Source organism: Cydia pomonella, chromosome 19, assembly GCF_033807575.1.
Source record: "Cydia pomonella isolate Wapato2018A chromosome 19, ilCydPomo1, whole genome shotgun sequence".
NCBI lineage: Eukaryota > Metazoa > Arthropoda > Insecta > Lepidoptera > Tortricidae > Cydia > Cydia pomonella.
The window spans coordinates 15,060,577-15,085,147 of record NC_084721.1 but is presented as its reverse complement, the minus strand read 5'-3'; the positions used below and the strand labels follow the sequence as shown (position 1 = coordinate 15,085,147).

The 24,571-nt window shown below is 41.1% G+C and overlaps 2 protein-coding genes across 3 annotated transcripts; both read right to left on the bottom strand.

The window, feature by feature from the left end:
* Positions 1 to 588: 588 nt before the first annotated feature.
* Positions 589 to 11,877, bottom strand: LOC133528290 (uncharacterized). Of its 2 annotated transcripts, none has more exons than XR_009800975.1 (8): positions 11,590 to 11,877; positions 7,578 to 11,409; positions 6,227 to 6,418; positions 4,173 to 4,292; positions 3,284 to 3,370; positions 2,633 to 2,803; positions 1,369 to 2,467; positions 589 to 863 (listed from the first exon to the last, which is right to left on the bottom strand). XR_009800975.1 is itself a non-coding variant. In XM_061865620.1 (8 exons), exons 1-8 carry the CDS (start codon positions 11,715 to 11,717, stop codon positions 786 to 788), a joined length of 4,797 nt encoding a protein of 1,598 aa, XP_061721604.1. In that variant the 5' UTR covers positions 11,718 to 11,877; the 3' UTR covers positions 589 to 785. The 2 variants fall into 2 exon arrangements, 1 of the variants encoding a protein (XP_061721604.1); XM_061865620.1 differs by having other exon boundaries at positions 2,279 to 2,467.
* Positions 11,878 to 17,497: 5,620 nt separating this feature from the next.
* LOC133528310 (dihydrolipoyllysine-residue succinyltransferase component of 2-oxoglutarate dehydrogenase complex, mitochondrial-like) lies at positions 17,498 to 23,895 on the bottom strand. The gene is made up of 7 exons (XM_061865650.1): positions 22,564 to 23,895; positions 21,398 to 21,589; positions 20,437 to 20,597; positions 19,572 to 19,730; positions 19,180 to 19,313; positions 18,004 to 18,161; positions 17,498 to 17,803 (listed from the first exon to the last, which is right to left on the bottom strand). Exons 1-7 carry the CDS (start codon positions 22,789 to 22,791, stop codon positions 17,669 to 17,671), a joined length of 1,167 nt encoding a protein of 388 aa, XP_061721634.1. The 5' UTR covers positions 22,792 to 23,895; the 3' UTR covers positions 17,498 to 17,668.
* Between the last annotated feature and the right edge of the window lie 676 nt (positions 23,896 to 24,571).

Sequence of the window (24,571 nt, the reverse complement as noted above, 5' to 3'; positions counted from 1 at the left end):
TCGTATTATATTCTTTGGTATGTACTGTCCGCCGTACGTACGTTAAGGACGCAGCTATCGGACGAACGCCACGGCCCGGTACGCCCGCCTGTTATAGCTTTAAAACGTACTTTATACGTTTTTGGGATGTTCATAATTGTTAAGGGATTTAAAAGGAAAACTTGGAGAAAATCCAGGATTGGGTTTGTTACACACTTTGCTGAATTTAGTAACCGACGGGAAGGACGCCGCATTACCCTCGTAAGTCCCAAATGTGAACTACGTTTCTACATAATTAGAACCTTTCATAAACCTTCTTTTTTTCATTGCTTTAACAAACAAACAAAATTTATCCCAATTAGTTTTAAGTTCAAATGTTTTTTTTTTGTGTGGTGTGGATCTTACGATTCTTACGAGGATACGTGAGACACGATGATGGAGATATCTCCATCTCACTTCTATGTATTGCTTCGTTCCTTGTCCCGTCCATAAGAGTTTGGTGGGTCTGTGGTCCCGTCAGTCCTCAATTTGGGAATAGATAACTCTAAATTGCCTTTTTAAATAAGGACTGACAATTTATTTGGTAAACGGCTTAAAAATAAGACACAATTAATAGCAAATTTTTAATATTAGTTCTCATACAAATAAAACAAGTACATTAAAACCAATTAACATTTTAATTAAACTTTAATGAAAAGATTACGATCTAGTAAAGTAAAATACATGTTCCCGTAACTAAAATAACCTAACACACAGTTAAAACAGTGCAAAACATCTACAACACTAAGTATGGTAGACGATAGAATTTACAAAATCATTTCTTTAAGTATGCTAAGTGGAATTTTCCATATGTACAAACTCCTGTCCTTGTATCCGGCGATGATCTGCAAAAAAATGAATAAATTATACTACAAATATTACAGAAATATGGTTCATTTGGCAGTACAGTCAAGGCATTAAATATCGACACGGACAAAGTGCCAAAAATATGTACACTATTTTAATTTATAGGCAATAAGGTCGTGTATACATATTTTTGGCACTTTGCCCGTGTCGATATTTAACACCTTTACTGTACCAAGCTAAAGTTAGGACGCTAAGCACGAATAATTTCGTACATTGTTGTCCCGCCGATGATGCCAGTGGTCAATGCCACTGCACAAACGGGAGAGCAATATAATTATGCGCGCACTTTTTGAGCACTTTGGCCGCTCCTCTCCTATAGTAGACCCAAACCAAACTGACGAACAGGGTCATATCTCTATCTCAGCCTACCTTCGCCCCTTCGAGCGTAAATGAGAAGTTTTAGGACCCCGGTCGTCCGCAGCTACCTCCGTCGCAGTACACGTACCGCAGCCGTCGTAGCGGCCGTGTGTGTGCTACATTCACCTTAGTGCCGACGACGGCGAGCGACAGCAGCATGAGCCCCGGGCCGCGTAGCTGCGCTACGGGCCTCGTGCCGCCCTCGCGGTACACGTACACGCAGCCGTCGTAGCGGCCGTGTGTGTGCTACACTCACCTTAGTGCCGACGACGGCGAGCGACAGCAGCATGAGCCCCGGGCCGCGTAGCTGCGCTACGGGCCTCGTGCCGCCCTCGCGGTACACGTACACGCAGCCGTCGTAGCGGCCGTGTGTGTGCTACACTCACCTTAGTGCCGACGACGGCGAGCGACAGCAGCATGAGCCCCGGGCCGCGTAGCTGCGCTACGGGCCTCGTGCCGCCCTCGCGGTACACGTACACGCAGCCGTCGTAGCGGCCGTGTGTGTGCTACACTCACCTTAGTGCCGACGACGGCGAGCGACAGCAGCATGAGCCCCGGGCCGCGTAGCTGCGCTACGGGCCGCGTGGCGCCCTCGCGGTACACGTACACGCAGCCGTCGTAGCGGCCGTGTGTGTGCTACACTCACCTTAGTGCCGACGACGGCGAGCGACAGCAGCATGAGCCCCGGGCCGCGTAGCTGCGCTACGGGCCTCGTGCCGCCCTCGCGGTACACGTACACGCAGCCGTCGTAGCGGCCGTGTGTGTGCTACACTCACCTTAGTGCCGACGACGGCGAGCGACAGCAGCATGAGCCCCGGGCCGCGTAGCTGCGCTACGGGCCGCGTGGCGCCCTCGCGGTACACGTACACGCAGCCGTCGTAGCGGCCGTGTGTGTGCTACACTCACCTTAGTGCCGACGACGGCGAGCGACAGCAGCATGAGCCCCGGGCCGCGTAGCTGCGCTACGGGCCGCGTGGCGCCCTCGCGGTACACGTACACGCAGCCGTCGTAGCGGCCGTGTGTGTGCTACACTCACCTTAGTGCCGACGACGGCGAGCGACAGCAGCATGAGCCCCGGGCCGCGTAGCTGCGCTACGGGCCTCGTGCCGCCCTCGCGGTACACGTACACGCAGCCGTCGTAGCAGCCGGCGAACAGCAGCCCGCCGGTAGCGCGCAGGCACACGGCGCCCTTGCCGCCCTCGTGCGTGCCGCAGTGGGAGCCGCTCTGAAAATTATAGCAATAATCTTTAAACCTATAACAAATCTCCCATACTCCCACATCAAAAGCCGGTGCCGCACTTGCAACCCTAGAGGGATGCGGTACACATATTGAAACTTTAAATCACATCTTTTTAATGACAGTAACGATTCTCTAGACTATAGTACTCACGTTATAATCGAACACGTGTATCTGGTGGCTGGAGGTCCCGCAGTAGACCTTGCCCTCCTCGAACACGAGTGTGTACACCGTCATGCGCGGGCCCTCGAGGGTCCGCATCAGAAGCCCGGTTTGGGCGTCCTTGATTGTTACGTTTTCGGAGCGCGCTGCTACTAGCAACACCTAAAAAAATATTGTATATTTCGTTTAGCCCTGAGACTTCGCTTATAATAAAGTGCTAAGTGATGTATTGTATTAACCGTTTATAGCGAACACTTACCCCCTTATTCATAAACGTCTACTAAAGTTACGATGCCGCTAATAATCGTTTGTCCCTTTCCGACGTATTGGTGTGATGGAAAGGGACAAATGATTATTAGCGGCATCGTAACTTGACGTTTATGAATAAGGGGGTTAGATATTATATTAGTTATTATTTGGCAGAAATTAGCATCCTATAGCATCACCTTTTTGTATTTTTTTCTTATTATCGTGTCATTCACGAAGACGCGTGCCTTAACTCGTAATATCATGTTATTAAATGTTAGATTTGACAAATCCGCGCGTCATCGTGGATGACACACTATATCGTATAAAAATAGGCCGTGTTATTATTTACTCATGTCTTCTATCATTGTGAGCCGAATCTATCAACTATCTTACCTTTCTAGGTCCCTCCTTCAGGGCGCGAAGGGCGAGAATAGACTGCTCCGAGAATTTCATTGTACTCCGCGGTATTAGCATGTTGTTCTGAAATGAGGAAACAGTTTTAGGACACTTCCAAGGTAAGTCTGTTATCAAGTTAAATTTTCAATGAATAGTTTTTTTTAATAAACAAAGTTATAAATACACAAAATCATTCCCACAACAGTTTTAGAACACTTTATAAGTCTGTTACCAAGGATAATCTATAATTCATAGTTTGGTATTTTTATTTGATATACAAAGTTATAAATAAGTACACAATATCATTCCTGCAACAGATTTAGTACACTTACAAGTCTGTTCGGAAAGAGGGGAGGTTCGGGGTTGGTCCCATAGTAAATGCTCAGTATGACCTATATATTCCGCCCGTAAATTATTGCAGGTGACTAAATAATTCAATTCAGTATATATTTATTTCAGACCAAATTACAGTCCATATTTGTTAGTTAAGTACAGTAAAACCTACTTATATCTATGTTAAACAACCTGTATAATGTTTTTTTTTTTTTTATATAACGATAGGTAGGCGTTTGACCACGATCTCACCTGATGGTAAGTGATGATGCGGTCTACGGTGGAGCACGCTTACCTATGAGATACCTATTTACCCTAGCCTTGAAGAGACCCAGATTGTACTCATGCGGAAACACAGACTCGGGCAGGGCATTCCACTCCTTGGCAGGTCGCATAAGAAATGTTGAAGCAAAACGCTTCGTGCGTATTTGTGGAATACCTACCATGAAGCGATGCCGGAGTGCCGATTGTCTGGTAGTCCGATGACGCTATTTTCAGGACACAAAGATATCAACTGGAGACCAATGTCTAATCTAGCAACTCATCTCCATACCTTGCATTCATACTGCGTGACGAAGCCCGTCCTGGTGCCCACGTACACGGTGTCCCACGCGCGGTCCATGGTCTGGATGGGGCTCAGCACGTTGCATTCTGGACCCTTTTCCAACCCAGTCTGAAATAAAAACGGGGCTATACAGGATGTAACAAACATTGTGGAGATCCGTTTAGGGCAGTGGTGGGCAAAGAACGGCCCGCGGGCCAGCTCCGGTCCGCGCAAGGGTTTCATCCGGTCCGCCGCCGGTCCTTCGTAATAATTAGTATATGGCTCGCGGCAAAACGGTTTTTTTAATTTTCCGGCCCCCCACCATGAAGAAAGTTTGCCCATCACTGATGTAGGGCATATTCGTTTTTTTTCTGATTAGGCAAAAGTAGAAGAAACATTTATTTTGTGGCAAAAAAAAAATTAGTATAAAAATAAAGTCGTCCAAGTCGGTCAACTCTCTATACAAAGGCCAAAAATTATTCGCGTCAAAAAAGTTTGTCTTCTATTTTTTTCTAATCAGTACGCGATATCAAATAATAAACGTATCCTCACAATTTTTTATATGACTGCCCAAAAAAGGAATGTGTTGTTTTTGTGACATCTTGTATATTCTTTGTTTTTGTAGAAATTTACCTCAAAACTAGAAGTCAAATAAATACAAACCTTGTGTAGTTCCACCAAAAATAAATCGGATAAAATAAAATCTAATTCATCAAACTAGGTGCAGTATTTTTTACATAATTATTAGGGGGTCCGATATTATTGGAGATTTTCAAAAAATAATAATGCATCTTACCACAAAATAACATAAAATAAATTTAATTACGATGGTCGTTTCTGTACCTATCTTAAAAAAAAAAATAGAGTCAGGCTAAACTAACTCTGTACCGTGTTTGATAACACAGTGTGGAAGTGTTATCATAAACGTCTAACTTATATGAAATTATGACATATAAAATAACACTTGCACACATACAGCCTGACTCTAACTGTCAAACCTGACTTTAAGCCTATCATGACGGGATCGGGTTGACCCGGGACGCAGGCCCTTATTTGAATTTTAATTTAATATAATGTTATTAAATTTTATTTATGTTATTGAATTGTATTTTATTTTATTATGTAATGATATTGTATGATGTATATGGAAATACTTTCTGGACTAAATTAATTTCATTCATTAATTCTGTAAACAAATTATAACATGTGATTGTAATTATACGTCAAAATGTTAACAATTCGCCTTTCTGCTGAGTGCACATAAATAAGTCGCATGCATTCAAATGATACAAGGTTTTTCAAGCTCAGCAATTTGCAATGCTTTGGAATGTTTAATTGCATCAGTATTAAAAAAATGGCTAGAAGGGTGTCCATTTCCGGTGACTATGCGGTCGGCTATTTGACACCGCTGGGTCATTCTACATTTTACTGCAGGTTTTTTGTCCCCAGAAGCAAGTATTAGATTTTTTAGGGTTCCGTACCTCGAAAGGAAAAACGGAACCCTTATAGGATCACTTTGTTGTCCGTCCGTCCGTCTGTCTGTCAAGACCCTTTCTCTTAGGAACGCGAGGTATCAAGCTGGAATTTATATCAATACTCAGGTCTATTGTCCCTTGGAGCTGTGAAACAATCAAACTTCTAAGCCAACGCAATCAAAAGATACAGCCGTTTATGCCGCAAATTTTCGACACTCGCAAGGGAATCAAAACCTACAGGGTACTTCCCGTGAACTCAGAATCCTGAAATTTGGTACGAAGCAACGTCTTATATTATAGCACAGATAAAGGAGAAAATGCGAAAACCGTAAATTTTTAGTTACATCATATAATAAAAAAAATTAATTATTGATATGACTCGATTGTTATGATGGGTGAACTTTTAGTTATATACCTACAGGTTTATACGGAACCGTCGGTGCGTGAGTCCGACTCGCACTTGGCCGGTTTTTTATATTTGTATATTATGTATTTTTTAAATTGTATATATAAAGTTTTTATAATAATTACATTTGAGATTATCGAAGGTCTACAACTCATAGAGCCACTTGTGTTTAAAGTACTCACTTCCAAATCATAGTATCGTATCCTCGAGTCCAGAGAGCCGGTGTACACAGTGGTCCCATACTTCTCCTTGACGACGATCAGACACGTGACCGCCAAGTTGGACCCCCGTAATGTGGTCAACAGTTGACCGTCGCTGTTGAAATGGTACACGTTGCCGTCTAGGCATGCTGCTATGAAGTTGTTGTCTATGGCCTGAAAGGACAAAAACTTAAAAGCTTTCTTTTAAAAAAATAAAAAAATCGAAGGCACACGATGAGGAAATAGACGTTAGACGGGTCCACACAGAGCGAGCAGCGTAGCGAGGAAATACTCTCGCGCGGCAAACGGCTCATGTAGGCATGGCGCGCGTTACCCTCGGCAGAGCGTGCTGCCCCGGCCGAGGCACATCTACATTGGCCATTTGCCGCGCGGTAATTTCCTCGCGAGGCTGCTCGCTCTGTCTGTACCCGCCTAATTAAATTGTATTAAAAATATTTTCTATAATGTCAATATCCAAGGACGAAAATAAGAACTATGTTTGTATGGGGAAGCGGTTGTCCACTATAGTTCGTGTCATCCACTATGACGCGCAGATTTGTGACATCTAACCTTTAATAACATGACATTACGAATCAAGGCACAAGTCTTCGTGAATGACACGATCTATTGCTTTAGTAAAGTTGGCAATAATAAGTGTTTATAAAAAGGTAATTTTGGCGATAGGGAATATTACTGCAATTTTCTGCCGCCAGAGTCCAGCACTAGCACCTATCGTAAACCATAGAGTAACTTATACATACTGTACCTTAAACTGTTTTTTAGACAAGTTTTCACAGATAATAAAATATGACATTGATGCATCAAGGCGGCTTGTTTACAAAGGGCCTACTGGGAAAAACGAAATTTAGTTATTTGCCTCATTTTCGCTCGAATATGCAAGGGTGATAGAGAGGTTAAATAATGAAATTTCAATTTTCTTGTTTCGCGGTAGACCATCAGATTGTGATGGATTGTGGTAGTGGCGCCCTCTATGCAGAGTTTCGCGTAATATTCCCTCTTAGACGGGTCCACACAGAGCGAGCATACGCGCGAGGCAATTTCCTCACGCACAAAACGGCCATTGTAGACGTGCCTCGGCCGACGCGTCGCTGTCGCGAGGGAAACGCGCGCTATTGGCCAATGGCGCATTATCGCGACGCAATCGCCAGAGCAGACAGATGCTCAAAAAAGTCACGTGACTATTTTCAAACATTTGTTTTGAATTTTGATTGGCGTTTTCTATCAACTATTGTCATCTTGGCCAGGCGCCCGTGTCTGTCCTTGTCCTTCAGACTTCAAAATACAGACATTTAGTCAATAAACATACACTTACCTCTATTGCCAGCACAGCATCAGCATTCCCAGTGACCGTGATAGATTCCCGCTTTAGGGCCTCATCCGATGAGTAGTCGAACATCTTACACTCATCCTCACTTTGCCCCTCAACTACCACCACATCATCTGAAGACGACTGACTGTTATCCACAATTATATCATCACCTATCGAAACTCTCTCTGTCTCCTTCTCTCCTGACTTAACTTCACAATTGTCCCCGATAACTATATCTTCCGATACATCTAACATGTCTAACATGTCAGTAGGATCAACTGGTTGTTCTACTACATCTGGCACTTTTATTACGACTTTTTGAGGTTCAGGCTCATTTAATTTCACATCTTTTACTATGACAGGTTCTTTTGGTGGTTCATCTGATTTCTCAGAACTAGACAGGTACTTGCTGAAATCCTCTCTAGTTAAAACTACTTGGCATTCTTTTAATATGAAATCAGTGAGATTGACAGCAGGCTTGGTAGATTTAGTTTTTTTTGGTGGCTGTTTTTTAGCTTTAGATTTTTGTGCCTTTTTAGATTTGCTTTTCTTTGTTACTGGAGCTTCTGGATTTTCATAATCGTCAAGGGATATGATATCTTCTAAAGGTCGGTCATCGGTTATAATCTGCTCTATTAATGATATGTTGGGAGTAGCAGTTTTCTTATTGCTTTTATTGCGATCAGTAGGACTTTGGGCAACATCAACAACGGTGTTTACAGTTCGATTTGACAACCGGAGGCCGCTTTTCCGTTGCCTCTCTAAAACGGCTCGACGTTGACTTCGTTTAGTCTTTTTAGGGGATTCAATAGGTACATCTTGCACACTTTCAAGTGCAATTTGTTCCAATTCCTCCACTGGAATACTGGTGAAATTATCCACTATGGCGTCTTCTGATAAACCATCATCATTAGTTTCGTCATCTTTACCATCTTCATTAGGAGTAACATTTAAGACAGTCATACCCAAATTTTGTATAGCATTAGAACACGATTCTTTTGTTTCAATAGAATTATACAGTTTAAATTTCTCTTGTAGTAATACTTGTATTTCGAGATCAATCTCTTTCATCCTTTCAAAGGTGTCACTGGATTTAATAGACGACTTTTCGATAACAACAGGATCTGTTTGAATAGCTTTTGTTGCCAATTTTTTTACTTCAGTTTGACATAGTCTTGAGACTGAACTTTTGGACAAAGTTGTCTGCGTTTCTTTAGTACGTGATTTATGAATCATTTGCGTCCCCACATGTCGTTTGATTGTCTTGTTGGATTGTGGTGTATTTTTGTCAATATTATCTTCTTTTTTAGAAGCTAGTGCTTGTGCTGTATTTCTATGTGCTTGGTGCACATTAGATACTTTAACTGGATGAGTGTGAAACATATCTATTGTCTTAAGCTTATTCTTAATATCCATTTTGGGTTGTGCTTCACTAGAACTATTATTGGTATCTATAGGGCTAACAATGGAATGACTGTTTGAGGAATGTTTCCTCTTATCTCCACTATCTTTCTTTTTTGGTGTTTCTTTCCTCTTAACATATTTATCTGAATAAGCTTTATCACTGGATTCAACAGTTTTACTCTCTTTTGGTGACTCTTTACCACTTTCGTCCTTGGAGAAAAATAAATTGAATATGGACTTAGCAGCATCACATTTCTTTTCTGTGGACTTTGATACGCAATCATTAACATTTATGATAATATTTTTATTTAATATCTGTTTATTTGCTTCAGGACTGATGTCACTCTTTTTGCGTTTTTCTTTTCGATGAGAAGGCTTTTGATCAATGGATCTTTTCCGAGAATTTAGTGCAATAGTAGACTTGACTGTATTCGAGTTTTCTGACTTCATACTTTCTTGGCTGTCTGTAACTTCTGGATTGTATTCAAGCTTAATATTTTCAGTATTCAATTCTTTGTTATCATCTTTGCTATGACTGGTGTCATGAATGGACACATCGGTGACATCTATCTTCTTCTCACTTCTTGAATGAGTCCTTCTATGACTCCTCCGAACTTTATTAGTGGAAGAAGATAATTTCAAAGGAGATTTAGCAATATTCAGCAACTGGTTATCAATTTCCTTTTTTATAGAAGCTGGGTCTATTTCTGGGCTAAGCAAAACTTCCCTTTTGATAGGTTTCGTTGGTGAAATATCTTTAACAGAGCTTATTAGTTGTTTTTTTGTTTCATTCTCATTTGTGACACAGGTTTTCTCATTAGCAGCCATGTATTGTTTGTCCAATTCGGCTTCAATAAAATTGTGGTCAACAGCAACATGATACTGTTTGTCTAAGTCAGCGAACGGGTCTTCTTCTTCAGATAGCTGTTCTACATTTGCTGCAAACACTGGTGGTGGAGTCACTAGCTTACGTCTTGCATCATTAAACCTATTCCGTTCTTCGTCAATGCTGCGTCTCATTTGGTCACGACTTTCAGCACTTTTCTTCTTGAGCTGGCTGTAGTCACAACTCTTTCTAGCTGCTCTTCTTTCAAATAACTTGGCAGGCTGCTCATAGTTGTACTGCTCATTTTGCTCATGCCCTCTTGGACTTTCCGGAGTGTCTTGCTCAGGAAAATTGGTTGGTGAAAACTGCCTGTCTTCATAGTAAGAGTGGTTCTCTTCTTCGGGATAGTTCGGCACTACATCATTAGTAAAATCTGTGTTATCATATGCATAGTTATTAGGATAGTCTGTATTGATAGCCAATTCTTCAGATGCATAGTAATTAAGATCTACATCACCTCTTTCAAATTTCTGATCAAATTCATCTAATTGCAGAACTTTGTTTAACTCTGCCATTACCAGCGGCTTGATATCTTCAAGCAAAACTGTATCCTGAGGTTCTAGGATACACTGCATTTGTTTCAAAAATGTATCTTCATATATAGTGTTGTGGTCATCATGTATAAATTCTGTACTAGAGCTACATAGCGACTTCTCTGCAACAGACCTCAAATGTCTATCCAAACTGTTTTGAGACTCTGTTATAAGGCTACTAATGGCATATTCAAACTTAGAAGATGAATTTGGATTGTCCATCAACTTATTAAGTTTTTCCTTGTCCATTTTGAACAACTGGTGAACAATTTTGTTTTTAATTTTATCACAATTAGACTGGGTATTCTGTCTTCGTCTCTGTATCCTTTTTCTGGTTGGAGGCGTCTGTGGTTCACTTTGGTATGTGGTTGACACTGCCTCGGAATCTGTCCGCTCATTAGGGTTCTGATCAGGAGGAGGATCTGTATTGGTGTGAGATTCATTCCGATTTAATAGCCTTCTTCTTACAATATCTACAGTATCATCAACAGAGCGGCTGAATGAATTCGAGTTGTCTATAGCTGAAGCTACATTTGTTCCATAATGGTCAGATGAAGGTGGTCTGTGGCTTGTAAAATTGGGAATATTGTTCCCATCCACATTGTCATTGTATTGGCTTGGTCGTCTGTGACCTCTCACATCATAACTAGCCCCCCTGTCTTCAGTTGGAGGTTTAGCCCATGGTGAAATAGGATGCTGGCCATAAGGTTTTTGTGTATGAGGCGAACTAAAGGTTTGCCTATGGTCTATATCCCCCATACTATTAATGTGTGTCTGTTCATTTCTTCTGCCCCCACAGTAACTAACTAAATTTTTGTAATTTGGTGTATCACTGTTGTCATCATTTCTTAAATGGGGTGGTTGATAGTTGTACCGGTCAGTGGGCCCTGGAAAACGAGGCCGATTATCGTGTGGTCCAAATGATCGACGGTCAACTCCTCGCATTCGATGGTTTGGTCCCATGTGAGGATTGTAATGTGGTCCTCCTCTGTTCATTCTTGGCCCTCCATATCTTAAAAAAATACACATTTATAATTTCAAATGATTAATACCTAGAAGGTTAACTAGTATTTTATAACAAGGCAGAAGAAGGCAGAAAAACTTAAGTAAATAAAAAAAACTCGGGGGCACATTTAGGCGCGCAATATGATGCAATCCAATTATTTACTGCTTAGTGATTATTTTTACTTACTTGGCGGGTAGGTCTAGTAGAGGGTATTGTTGGGGAGGCCCATGCCGAGGTACACCGCCTCCGCGAGGCCAAAAATGTCTTGGATTCTCATTCCGCCATCCACCGATGCCAGAATGACCTCGCCTCATTTTGACGGTTTTACCACATACTCACTGCACGGAACCGAGAAATAATACTATTATTTATAGAGAAACGTTATATTAACGTCGAAACTTAGGTATAATGCGTCAATAAACAATAAATCTTGCTAAGATAATAATAAAAATACACAGCAAACGTTTCCGTCAATCCGTATCTACCAACCAATTTTTTTTTTAATTTTTTGATAATGTGACAGTTATCAATGTTGCCATTGTACAAAATTATGAATTTCTATCGAATGTTTTTCTCGCAATCGATTTAAAATCGAGTTGTTAAAAAAAATGTTTCGTTGTTGTATCAGGCTTTGATCAGGCCAGGAGCCAGGGTCAGCAAACAGCAAAAATCTTTCTCTTTTACACCAATAAAGGCGTCATTAGTGTGACTGAAAAATGCCCGCAATTTACGAACTTCGATTTTCGTGGTTATAGCCCTGGCCAAGCCCTGGCTGTACGGTTTCAAGTTTCAACTTTGTACGTCTCAGTGTATATTCCATAATTCCTTAACATTGGCATTTGGCAATGGCAAGCCTCATACGTCCATCTTATTCCACTGCATAAACGCGTTCTGTAGGTTTTCCGTAGGTGGTAAATGACGATGGGCAAAATTATTACTCTTTGCCCGATGAATGAACCAGTGTTTGCGTCATAAGTTTCTTTGTTTATTTAGGAAATGAAATAGAGTCAGAACAAGCTAACTCTGCGCAGATTTTGATAACACAGACTGAGTAAGTGTTGTTTTTATTTTTTATACCTATTCAAACTTCATTGAAATTATGAAGTTCCAAATAAAACTTGCACAGTGCTATCAAAATCGTTCCAGAAGCCATCTATATGGGTATATAGAAGGCGTCTGGAATTCTATTCATTGGCGTACAGCAAAGGTAATGTCATGTTTTTAGGATTCCGCAGTCAACTAAAAATAGGGTTGAAAATTCTCGAAAAAATCAAATCGTTTTTTTTCAGAACGCTTTGAAATTTTCGTTTTTTTCAGTTTTTTTGGGAAAGAAATGAAACTTGAATACTAATTACCTATCACATTTATTAATCACTGTCACTGCCATCATCTAAATCTATCATACCCGAATCAATGACGTCGTCGACAGTGGAACTGTTAATTTGCAAGTGCAAATTAGATCAAATATAAATAAGTTTATTCAGCCGTTCTGGCAAAAGCCGGTTCCTATCCTTGGTGTGGGTGCGACCAAACAACGACCAGTTCCTCTCTGATGCAGCAGATGACGGAGGGATACTAAGTAACCTTACGGCAATAGTTGACAGAAGTTTTGTTCCACACAATCCTTTCCACCAATTCAGAGGACTTATGGTCATTACAGGCTGCCATATGAATTCGTTGGCCCAGAAACCGCCTTTTGCTTGGTATTCAGCAAACTGACCCATTAAGTCACAGGTATTAATGTGCATTACAAAACACACCACTAAGCAGGTGTAAACTATAGATTAAATAAATATAAATGGAAAAATTCACAAGTTCTTTTCAAAATGCGTTTTTTTCCGTTTATTTCCGATTTTTTTGTATTTTTCGGAAAAATACATAAACTAAGTGACATTGTTTTTTTCCGAATAAAACTTAAAAAAACATGGCTTTTAGAAAAAAACGAGAATTTTCCGGGTTTTTTCAACCCTAACTAGGAACCCTTATAGTTTCGCTATGCCCGACCGTCAGTCTGTCCAAGGCTTTGCTCCGTGATCGTTACTGCTAGAAAGCTCCATATATAAATCAATCAATCCGATAAAGTGGTAAAATAAAATCTTAATAAAATATACGATACCTCCTCTACACGTAAAGTGAGGCCGAACTTTTTTTTCGCTTTAACTGTGGGAAGTTTAATCGTTGGAAAGGTATTTTCTAACGAATAGGGGTCTTAAGTTTTTTTTTGATAAAGTAAATACTTTCGGATATTTAATCGCTCCAAAAGAAAAACAAATCTGTCCCCCCCCCCCGGTCTAACTTTTGAACTATGGATCCAAAACTTATAATAAAAAAACATAAAAATAGAGCTCAATAATGACATTCAATAAAAACTATAGCGCCGTATTTGAGTTAAAGTCTGATCGGAAAGAGAAGAGTCGTGGAATATATGGGGCCCAATACATTCCACTACTCTTCTCTTTCTGAACAGACTCTATCGCAAAGTTTTCCCTTCAAAAGGATACAAAGCGTGAAGGCAAGTAATCCCTTTTGCTTGTCATATACATGATACATGATATTTACTATACTTACTTTACTCTTTGATACAAATTAAATATTGTGTTACTTCAACTAAGCTCTCAGGAAGTTAGAAAAACTCGGCCAATACCGCCGTGAACCGGGTGGCCGAGAGGCTTAGACACCTGCCGCAATAGCAGAATTAGCAGAGGTAGCTGGTTCGATTCTAGCTCTTGACACAGGCCTTGGTCAGTTTTTCTTCCACATTTATTTCGGTTTATGATATTCACTAATAGCACCCGGTCAAGGATTAATGTGACGGACGGCTAACTACGGAACGAAACCCTGTTACACTAGATGGCATACCCTGTTACGGGCAAGAGCATGCGTGAACTGTAGGGGGTAGGGCTATAACCGCGAAAATAGAAATTCGGGCATTTTTCTCTGTCACTCTTAATTACGTCTTAGTGAGAGTAAAAGAGAAAGATCCCCCTCAAATTTCGCGGTAGGCCCCCAGAACTTGCATATAGGGACCGTGCGCGTTGGAGCGTGCGCGCCGTCTTGTGTACCGCGAAAACCGAAATTCGCAAATTGCGGGGATCTTTCTCTTTTACTTTTATTAAGACGTAATTAGAGTGAGAGAGAAAAATGCCCGCAATTGACGAACTTCGATTTTCCCGGTAGGGGCCCTGAATCGGAAACGAACTAAATATGGAGTGTGGATTTAATTACCTCCACCTTCCATAGAACTAAACATGTACGTTGACACTTCACGCCAAAGCAAGTCCTGCCATCTACCGTTCTTGTAGGTTTTCTTGTGCATAGTAGCAAAGAGAATTTGAAATAGAGGTGGTTTGTCAAACAAAATTTTGTAGTCACAACTTTTAGAACGCCATTTGACTTTGATCCGTATTCTTTTACTGATATGTGCGAGAAAGAAGACGCGTTATGCGTAAAAAACAACGTGATTCGCTGTCAAACATCTTGTTACATCCAAGTTACATCCCTTGCTGTAGTTTTAGGAAATTCCGAAATAAATAAAACAAAGAGCGTAACAAATTTACGTATATATTGACATCATTTGTTATAATACATACAACCCAGGCTGACCGGACATTACACTAAGCGCCACCACACCATCCCACTAACCCAGGATTAACCAGTTAAACCTGTAATTACCATGGTTACCAGTACGATTTGACACTGGGTTAACGGTTTAATCGGTTAACCTCCGGTTAGTGGAATGGTGCAAGTGACGCTAATACAAACATTGATATACTTTTTTTTTAATCTATAAGCGCTACTTGCACCATCCCACTAACCCGGAGTTAACAGGTTAAACCTGGAGTTACCATGATTACCAGTACAATTTGACACTGGGTAACGGTTTAACTGGTTAACCTCTGGTTAGTGGTATGGTGCAAGTGGCGCTAAGTAACAGACCATAATGCATAATCAGTAGAGTTGTCTTAAAAATCAATAAAAATATTTTGTAGGTAGTTTTAATAATACAATTGCAGCAACCATGTAGGTCTTAATTGTTCGTTTACAACTATAGGTCGATTGCGCCATTCAATGTTTGAGAAGGCAATTTTTTTTTAAGTACCTATATATGGCTCTCGATTTGAGCACAGAAGCACAGACTCCAGTGTTAACACTTTCACTGTCCCAATTCAAAGGCACACGTCCAAATTTGCTTTTACTTTGAAGTTGTTAGACCCATAGTGGAAGCACGGACTCCTAAAAAGCTTCATGATCCCACATTGGGGGCACCTGGACAGGGAACCTGTTAACTATCTCGATAGAACTAGAATCTGAGGGCCTACCGCGAACCACGTTTGACGTGTTACCTCTCTATCGCACTTGTAAATTCGTACGTAAGTGTGACAGGGAGGCAACACGTCGAACGTGGTTCGCGGTAAGCCCTCTGTCTACGCTAAGCATGCCAAGTAGGTACCTACTATGTCAAGTGTGATGTAGTCAGTGCAGACTTTAATCAGACCTTTAGGTCAGTTCACTTTATTGTGTTGTATAATCCGCCCTTAGCGTAACGAGCTTCTAGGCATTATTCTAAAGCGCTTATTACATCGATCCTTTTTAAAGCCAATTTCTAAAGGGGACCGGTGTATCATGGATTTCCGATGGTCGGGTCGAGTATTCCGCTTCATGAAATATCAGAACATCAAAATAATTCTACGAATTACACTCACGTGTTTTTAGTCACTCGCTCAACATGTTTCGGAGAGCCTAGGTCTCGTTTCTCAAGCACTAACAGTGCGAGCAGCGTTCACGACGGCCGTGATTCGCGTACTGGGGGCTTACCGCGAAAATCGAAGTTCGTCAATTGCGGGAATTTTTCTCTGTCACTCTAATTACGTCTTAGTGAGAGTAAAAGAGACTTGATTAACCAAAAATCAATTTAACAGTTCCCAGTTTGAATCAGTGCCTTGCTGCAAACTAAATCCGATCAGCTGACGCTTCGGCGCCATCTTGCCGCGAACCAAACTGCGAAATCGCCGTGAAGTTGTGCGAGTGTGGAGTCTACGTCAACGTCGCGGTATGTTCGCTACGCGAAGTCGCGCCGCGATTCACGCGCATAGTCTGGAGGGGGCTTATACCTCAAGGGCCCTCCACACTCTTGCGCGAATCGAGGCGCGAAGCCGCGAAGGCGAGTGTGGATGGCCCTCGGGTTGATTTCGCAGATCGTTCACGCCTTCGCACCTTATTCCCCGTTTTTTGTCGGTATTTGGCCCGCGTCAAAGGAGACGCGAAGCGCGAACTTGCAAGACTCCACACTCGCAATCGCTTCGCGCCGCGATTTGCTCACGAGTCGGTTAATCTGTTAAACTGTCATAACCTTCTATGGCGGCTACTTGGTTATATTCGGTGCGAATAGGTGCGAACTTCGGTTTAAAGACATGCGAGCTGTGCGAGTGTGGAGTCTACGTCAACGTCGCGGTATGTTCGCTCCGCGAAGTCGCGCCGCGATTCACGCGCATAGTCTGGAGGGGACTGTAGAATTATTTTAATGTTAGTATGTCTCACGACAGTTTAAATTGGATTATCAGAACATTGTTAAGAATAAAAAAATGATTTTATTAAAGAAAAGTAAGCAATATTAATAAATTCAAATCCGCAACGTATAGGCTTCGTTAGGTGGGTAGATCAGTAACCGGCGTCATCGTTAAGAATACCTGCTAAAAATGTAAAAAAAATAGTGGTTTCAAGACATGCTAAAAATACTTATTCAATGTTTTATTTAAATTCAACTAGATATATCGATTGTGTAACGGTGTTCTGAGACTACGTGGAACGGAAAACTACTGTTAGGATTCTTTAAGGCCAGTCCAGACGGGTGGAACAAATCTACCTATTGGATCACAAAAGACATTGGTGTCATCTCCAATTAAACCACAAATTTTAGATTTATGGCGATATTCGAGCCCTCTACATAAAAAATGCATCCAAATGCTAATAACAAATTGGTATCCTTGCGTCCGCACCTCTATTCACATACCTATGTCATAATTGACGGTCGAAATCGGCGAGCCAAATTGACGTTTGCGTCCGCACCACCAGATTTGATCAGACAATTTAATCAAATCGGCGAAAAATTGTTTCCGTCTAGACTGGCCTTAATAGGGTGGTAGCACAATTGCCCGGCTTTCCTACAAACCGTAGTAAGTACTAGATGTAATAAGCGCTTAAGATTCTATCACACAACCCTGTACCTATTAAAGGCAAAATCACTGGTTCCAAGCTGGGTCTTCCGCTACATTCCAGCGAGGATGGACGTTGGGTCTTCGACTCCTGATTTGACCTTCCGGAGGAAGAGCACGGCTTCGCGACCGTCGATGAGTCTGTGATCGTAGGACAGTGCCAGGTACATCATGGGCCTGATTTCAATCTGGAAAGAGTGAACGATCATAAATTCGTCTCTTAGGAAAATAAGAGGCACGTAAAATTAGATCAATATAACTCTACATTAATTTTTAACAAGTAGAAACTTCTGCTTTTCAGTTGGGAAAAAGGAATGCCTGAGTGTGAAAAGTGCCAAAGTTGTATCTACTACTTATGGAGGGCAGGTCCTAGATTTTGTGTACTAACCTTTTTCCCGACAGCGACAGGCCGCTGGAAAATGGCGTGCATGCCTAGGATGGCGGACTGCGGCAGGTTGATGATGGGCATGGACAGCAGAGAGCCGAACACGCCGCCGTTGCTGATCGTGAACGTGCCGCCTTGCATGTCCGCTGGAGTCAGTTTGCCTGAAATAAGAATATGTCTGCATTAGTGGGTCTATGCGCAAAAATACGGACAGATTAAGTAATTTAAGCATTAGTGCGGGCACCTTGCAAAATTTACAGCTCTGGGGAATTACCTAACGTAATTAACTACTTATACTTGACGCGACGAATGATGATCCCTATGGCAGTTCATTTTTATATGGAGTAAAGGTCAATGTCAAATGATTTTAGACTTTTTTGGTACAGTCAGCTGCAAAAATATATACATATTTTCGATAATAAAGTCGAGAGAATCGTCTCATAAACATGGTACTACGCTCTTATTACACTGGAATAAGATGCTATGAGACATAATTTTTTTGTAAGATGTGTACACCAGGGATCGGAAACCGGTATTTTTTGTATGGGAACGAAAACGGTATTTTTTCGTTCTTTGTTAATTACTTCATTTCTAATTAGGCAATCTAATAATACGAAGTCGTTATCTGAAAACACAACCGAGTCCTATATTTGGAGTATAAAATAAACCGAAATATATGTTTATTTCAGAGTTTTTCCAAAAAACCGGTTCCGATCCCTGGCTATGAGTCATAATTTTTGAGTAAGATGTTTACACCCATATGACTGTACCTACTTTAACACATTTTTTATCTAGAAATGTAACACTTAAGTAATAAAATACGGTAAAAACTTATTGTTTCTTCAATTATTTTATAAATGAAGTCTATCCAAGAGCAAGTTGGAGGTACTCTCATGCGTGATCTTTCGCCGCGTCAGGACAAGTATAATAGTTAGACAGACCGTTTACGGCAACTGGCCCTAAGCTAAGTTAATTCTGCACCGACTTCGTAGGAACAAAGTCAGTAATAACATACACTCATCTATGAACAAAGTGTTGAAGTGAAAGGTCTATCTCCAAAATCCCTGAGGCATCAGAATAACAGATAGAATGTATGCCAGTCGGCGTCAACGTCGAGCGAGCACACTCGAAGCAGCGTTCCGTGACCCTTGGGTAAGGTTTGTATGATTTGGCACTAACCGTTTCTCGCCTTTTCCGCGATTCCGTTTATGGTGAGCTCTATCTTCGGGTAATCCATGGACTCCACGTTTCTTAGTACCGGCACTACCAAACCTCGCGGCGTTGCCACGGCTACAGAGATGTCTACGAAGTCCCTGTAACATCAAAAGAATAGGACAAAGTTGATAAAAACTGCTATATCATTTGTGAAATTAAAATCCTCAGCAACAAAATCTAAAATAAAAGTGGCATCTGGTTTTCACTATCTATAAACAATATGGTCATCTATAATGACGGCGTTGATGACGCACAGCGCGTTGGCAGAAGCCTTCAGGAACGGAGACATGAAGAAGAGCTTCACGCCGTACCTCTTAGTTGTAACACTTGTGGCATCTAGTTTTAAGTGTCTATACCTGTAAACGATATTGCCGTCTATAATGACCGCGTTGATGACGGGCTGGTCCAGCAACGCATTGGCAGAAGCCTTCAGGAACGGAGACATGAAGGAGAGCTTCACGCCGTACTTCTTCGTGAACGCGGCTAGGTTGGCCTTGCGGTACTCCATGAGCTTGCTGAAAAAAACTTATTTAATTTATCTGCAATACATATATTAGTTATATAAAAATTTCAATATTGGTATTTCGTTGATTGTGGTTTTGATTAAAAACCATGGTTTTAATTAAATACCTATAACATCTTACTATTACTAGGGCCTGATGGGGTTGGCTCTGACTTGATGACATCACCCTTTCGAACAAAAAAGCTATCAGTGTCAAAATTGAAATTCGGTTAACCAGAAACATCATTGACTCTCAGAGCTCATATCCATTACAAATCCAGATCAAATTTATAATCTGTTATTTCAATCAAAATACGTCTTCCAGTCATCGAAAAATCTGGGAACATATACCCGGACCCGGGTTAGACCTGGGTAAGGGTACGTTCTTAAACTACGTCCAAAAGAGAGGTATGAGCACTGTCAATATCATCACGCTTTGTGATGGTAAGGCACAAGCACAGCGGAGGTCATTCCAGATCTAGAGCAGAGCCTAGTGAAGTACCTTACAGGAAACCGCACTCAACACTAGTGCCTACTCATAGTGTATTGTTCCTGCCGGTATGTAAGATTGCCAGAGCTCAACGAGGGTCGGCAATGCACATGTAAAACCTTAGGCTGGAGTTGCAGGCGTCCATAGGCTCCGGGGACTGCTTAGCATCAGACGGGCCGTATGCTTGTTTGAATCGAGAACCTTTCGATTATACGAAGTTGGTATATACCTCATATCACACTCGTTAAAGGTAGTAAGCATGGCCGTCGTGTTCTGTGCTTCCTTGAGCCGCTGTGCGATGCGCAAACGCATCTTATTCATAGGCACGGGATGCTCGGTGCGCGTGCCTGATATCGTCTTCGTAGGGTCTGTGAGACGTTGCGCGGCTAACTGAAATTATTTATATTAAATGTGAGTGGTATATATTCTTTTTTAGATGCTCAAGTGCGAGATGTATCCATAAAATTCGAAGGACGATGAGCGATGAGGAAGGAAGGAGGATGTGATTGACGGGACTGTTATCTCGGTCTTCTCTGAAGAATAAAACTAGTTTCGACGTTATTGCTTAAATTGGTAAAGAACTTTAGAAACTAAACACGTCCAAAATTATGTAGTTGAGACATCTAACTAGACTAGGGGTTCCCAACCTTGTAGCCTATGCGCCTCACCCAACGTTATGCTAAAACAGTACTGAGCTAGGGACCAAAATGGAGAGTACATAAATTAATGCATTGAGCCTTGTATAGTTTTATGGGTAAATCTGGAGCCGATCGTTACGCCCCTCTTGGAATAACTCTACGCCCCCCAAGGGGGACGCGCCCCACTGGTTGGGAAACCCTGAAATAGACGAAATAACCGTGTGAAGACTGAAACAAAAGCAAAGCGCCGAAAGTAATTAAATTTTTTTAACAAGAGGTTTTGAATTTTCTTCCAGGTCTGAGAAAGATGGAGCTGCGTTCTCGTTCTCACAGAATATACATATATAAGTAGATGAAAGTCTGGATACTTTTTTTGACTTCAAAAAATGGACCATATATAGATCTTTCTCCATGATAAACCTACCGCTTCCACAGCTTTGAATACCTAGCCCAGCACACCATTTCCCGCTATTAAAAAAACAGCGATTCCCACAGATTGTAGGTGCTTACGAGTACTTCCCCAAAGTCAACACTTATAAAAATTATTCTTACAGTAGGTCCCGCAGCTACTTTGGCTTTGGCTGCGACCTTCGACACAACCGGGGCTGCGGCTGGCGCCGGAGCGGCGGCAGGCGCTGCAGCGGGCGCGGGCGCGGCAGCGGGGGCGGGGGCGGCCGCGGGTGCTGCGGCGGGCGCGGGCGCGGCGGCGGGGGCGGCCGCGGGCGCCACGCCGGTCACGTCTACCTATAGCACGAGTATATCTTTGAATTCATTTGCAATATGTGTATTGTGATATATCCAAATACGTATTTTAATTTTTTAGGGTTCCGTACCCAAAGGTTAAAAGGTCTATTACTACTTAGGACTCCGCTGTCTGTCCGTCAGTCCGTCTGTCCGTCCGTCACCAGGCTGTATCTCATGAACCGTGATAGTTACACAGTTGAAATTTTCAGAGATGATGGATTTCTGTTGGTGCTATAACAACAAATACTAGAAAGTACGGAACCCTCGGTGGGCGAGTCCGACTCGCACTTGTCCGATTTTTTAAGTATGTACTGCTAATAGCAGTTTTGATGCGATAGAGTGAATAGTTTGAGACATTTTAGTCGGTTAACTTAAAACTTGGATACCTACATCCAATTTTGAGATTTAAGAGTTTGGTATAAAAAGAAAAAGTAACAAGGTAGATAATCTTCTTAGAGAGTATAGTGGATTTATCCCACTTAGAAGTTAAGTGACTCAATTTTACGTAAATGGATTTTTAATTTATTATTTTATTTCATAATAAAACTGCATATGTAGGTACCTAATTGTTTATTACGTCGCTATTCTGTGATAACAATGAGTCCCCCGACTTGAATTTACTGAGCAGAGTATAACATAATCATGTCAGACGAAAGAAAGGCATCTAAAAAATTGTTATTCGTTTGTCCTGGTTACCCTTGTCCCTTTCAGTCGGGGTGCGCGCAGATAGACAGGTAAATTTGAATCTTCAAACTGAGCTCGTCTGCAGAATCTATTTAGTATTGTTTTTAAAAACAAACGATCAGAATGATGTTCAATGTTTATTAAGTGTTCAGTGTTAGCTAATACTTTCAATACGGTGTTAGCAATACGGCTTTGAACATCATTCTGAATAGATTCTTCGGACGAGCTCAGTTTTTAACTAAAGCCTATAATGATGTCTTTTCTGTTTCGAGGACTGACGACAGACTTACTATAAAACAAGGCTGTTGTGACTTGATAGCTTCACCTTCTTTCACCAAGTACCTCACGAGCTTCCCATGCCCTGGCGACATGACTGGAAGCGCTGTCTTGTCTGTTTCAATCTCCATCACGACTTCATCCATGGCTACTGCGTCACCTTCTTTCTTTACGTATCTGTCAAAGACATAAAATTTCTTTAAAACAAGTTTACTTGAGATAAGGGCCCCCGGCTTTTCCATACAAACATAATCCCCATTTTCCTCCCTGAATATGAACTGTCGTTTCGATTTATAGTCCGCAAGTCCGCCATTTGTACATTGTTTTTGTATTTTGTGCAATAAAGTTTAAATAAATAAACAAATAAATACATTGTGGAAAAAAAGGATAGTTAATAATACAAACGAAACAATACAAACATGCAAAAATCGTCTGTAAAATCGATTCGACTAATTTGTTTATAATCGCTAGATTTGACAAACGATAAGTCTTAGCCTCATCACTACAAACTTCAATAGACAACTGTCAAATGAGTGATCTTAGATCTTATGGAGTGTGGATTTAAAAGGAGTTGAATCTGTTACGGTAGAACTGTTGCAAATGTGTTTAGCTGTCAGCTATAAATAGTAGTTCCAAATCTCTCCAGAGTAGCGCTAGAGTAGCTAAGAATCTAGGTGTTATTGACGGAGTGTAGTGCGCTGTCTATGATTTGATTTTTTTGTTCTAGTATTCTAGGTATTGTAGCGCCACCTATTTAAGATTTTTTGATGACACTTTTTGGTAAATGGAGATTTAATTCCTTACCTCCACCTTCCATATTAGATCTCATACTTAAAATAAACTATAGGATCTAAAAATAAATGTGTCTTCCATCAGATAAGGTTTCTTATGCTACAAGGGCAATAAGGACGTTTCTGTTTGAAATTCCAACCGAAATTCTGATAGAAACGTCCTTATTACAGATGAAGCATAAGAATTTCTTTGATGGACAGCAAATAGTACATTACGATACAAGTGCGAAAAATAGGAAATTCGAAACGAGTGGCGATAAATTAAAACACGACCGAAGGGAGTGTTTTAAATCGACACGAGTTGCGAATTACCTATTCGCACATGTATCGTACAACGTTTTACAGTACATATGGCCCTTTAAATGTTCGACACAGTAACGTAATATGCTACTTCTCGCACTAGTGCTGTAAAGTAGCCCCATATGTACTGTAAAAATGTTTTCTTACTTAACATCGCCAGTAGTGACCGAATCGGGGAAATTTGGCGCCTTTACTTCCTCTTCCTTCCACAGCGAAACTGCGAAGTGGATAGAGCGAAGCGCTGCTGACGATTTGAACTTCGAGTAGCTGTTGATACATACATATATTATATAAGAATAATAATTTTTATTGTCACAAGCATACAAGAATACAAAGACGATAAAAGAAAAACAAACAAGTAGACACGTTGAATAGAAGAGCAGCAACAATTAAATTAACATAATTTCTTAAGTCTATCCAAATTATGCAAACAATAGTGTGACAAAAGGGATGGACTCAGCATTTGCTGTGTTACAGACTGGCTGTCACAGCGCTGGTTTTCAGTTCACCCCTAATTATAAGTAAATATTAAAATATATATAAGTATTTTAAAATTTATTAACAACTAAATCTAAGTTAACTTAGCAAGGGTAAGGCATGAGAAGAAAAAAAAAGACTATTAGCTAGGGCAAGACATGAAAAAAAAGGTACTGTTCATTAAATGTTTCCGAGGTGCTTAAGTATTCTTCTGTTTATAGAGTAATATTGATTCCAGTTTAGTTTTAAAATGTAATATATGTAACTAAGTTAAATGTAAAATAAAGTCTGTCAATCCTCAAGCCATTGCCGTCAGTAGAAAAAAGCGGCAAAGTTTTAAAATTTAGGTGCGAAGGGAAGAGGTGGAAGAACCATTCGAGGACTCGGGCAGATCGTGGGTCCCGTCTCCGAAGGAGCCCTAATTCTCCTGCGACCAGAAGATGTAGGGAGATGG

Bases quoted from the DNA above. Each gene is read 5' to 3' on its own strand.
- LOC133528310 (XM_061865650.1), bottom strand. From the start codon at position 22,791: ATGGAAAAGCCGGGGGCCCTTATCTCAAGTAAACTTGTTTTAAAGAAA. The intron at 20,598-21,397 runs GTAAGAATAATT...AAATAATTTCAG, and splicing joins AAGTAGCTGCGGGACCTACT to TTAGCCGCGCAACGTCTCAC. The intron at 19,314-19,571 runs GTATAGACACTT...TTGATGTTACAG, and splicing joins GACGGCAATATCGTTTACAG to GGACTTCGTAGACATCTCTG.
- LOC133528290 (XM_061865620.1), bottom strand. From the start codon at position 11,717: ATGAGGCGAGGTCATTCTGGCATCGGTGGATGGCGGAATGAGAATCCA. The intron at 11,410-11,589 runs GTAAGTAAAAAT...TATTTTTTTAAG, and splicing joins CTACTAGACCTACCCGCCAA to ATATGGAGGGCCAAGAATGA. The intron at 4,293-6,226 runs GTGAGTACTTTA...TTTTTATTTCAG, and splicing joins TACGATACTATGATTTGGAA to ACTGGGTTGGAAAAGGGTCC.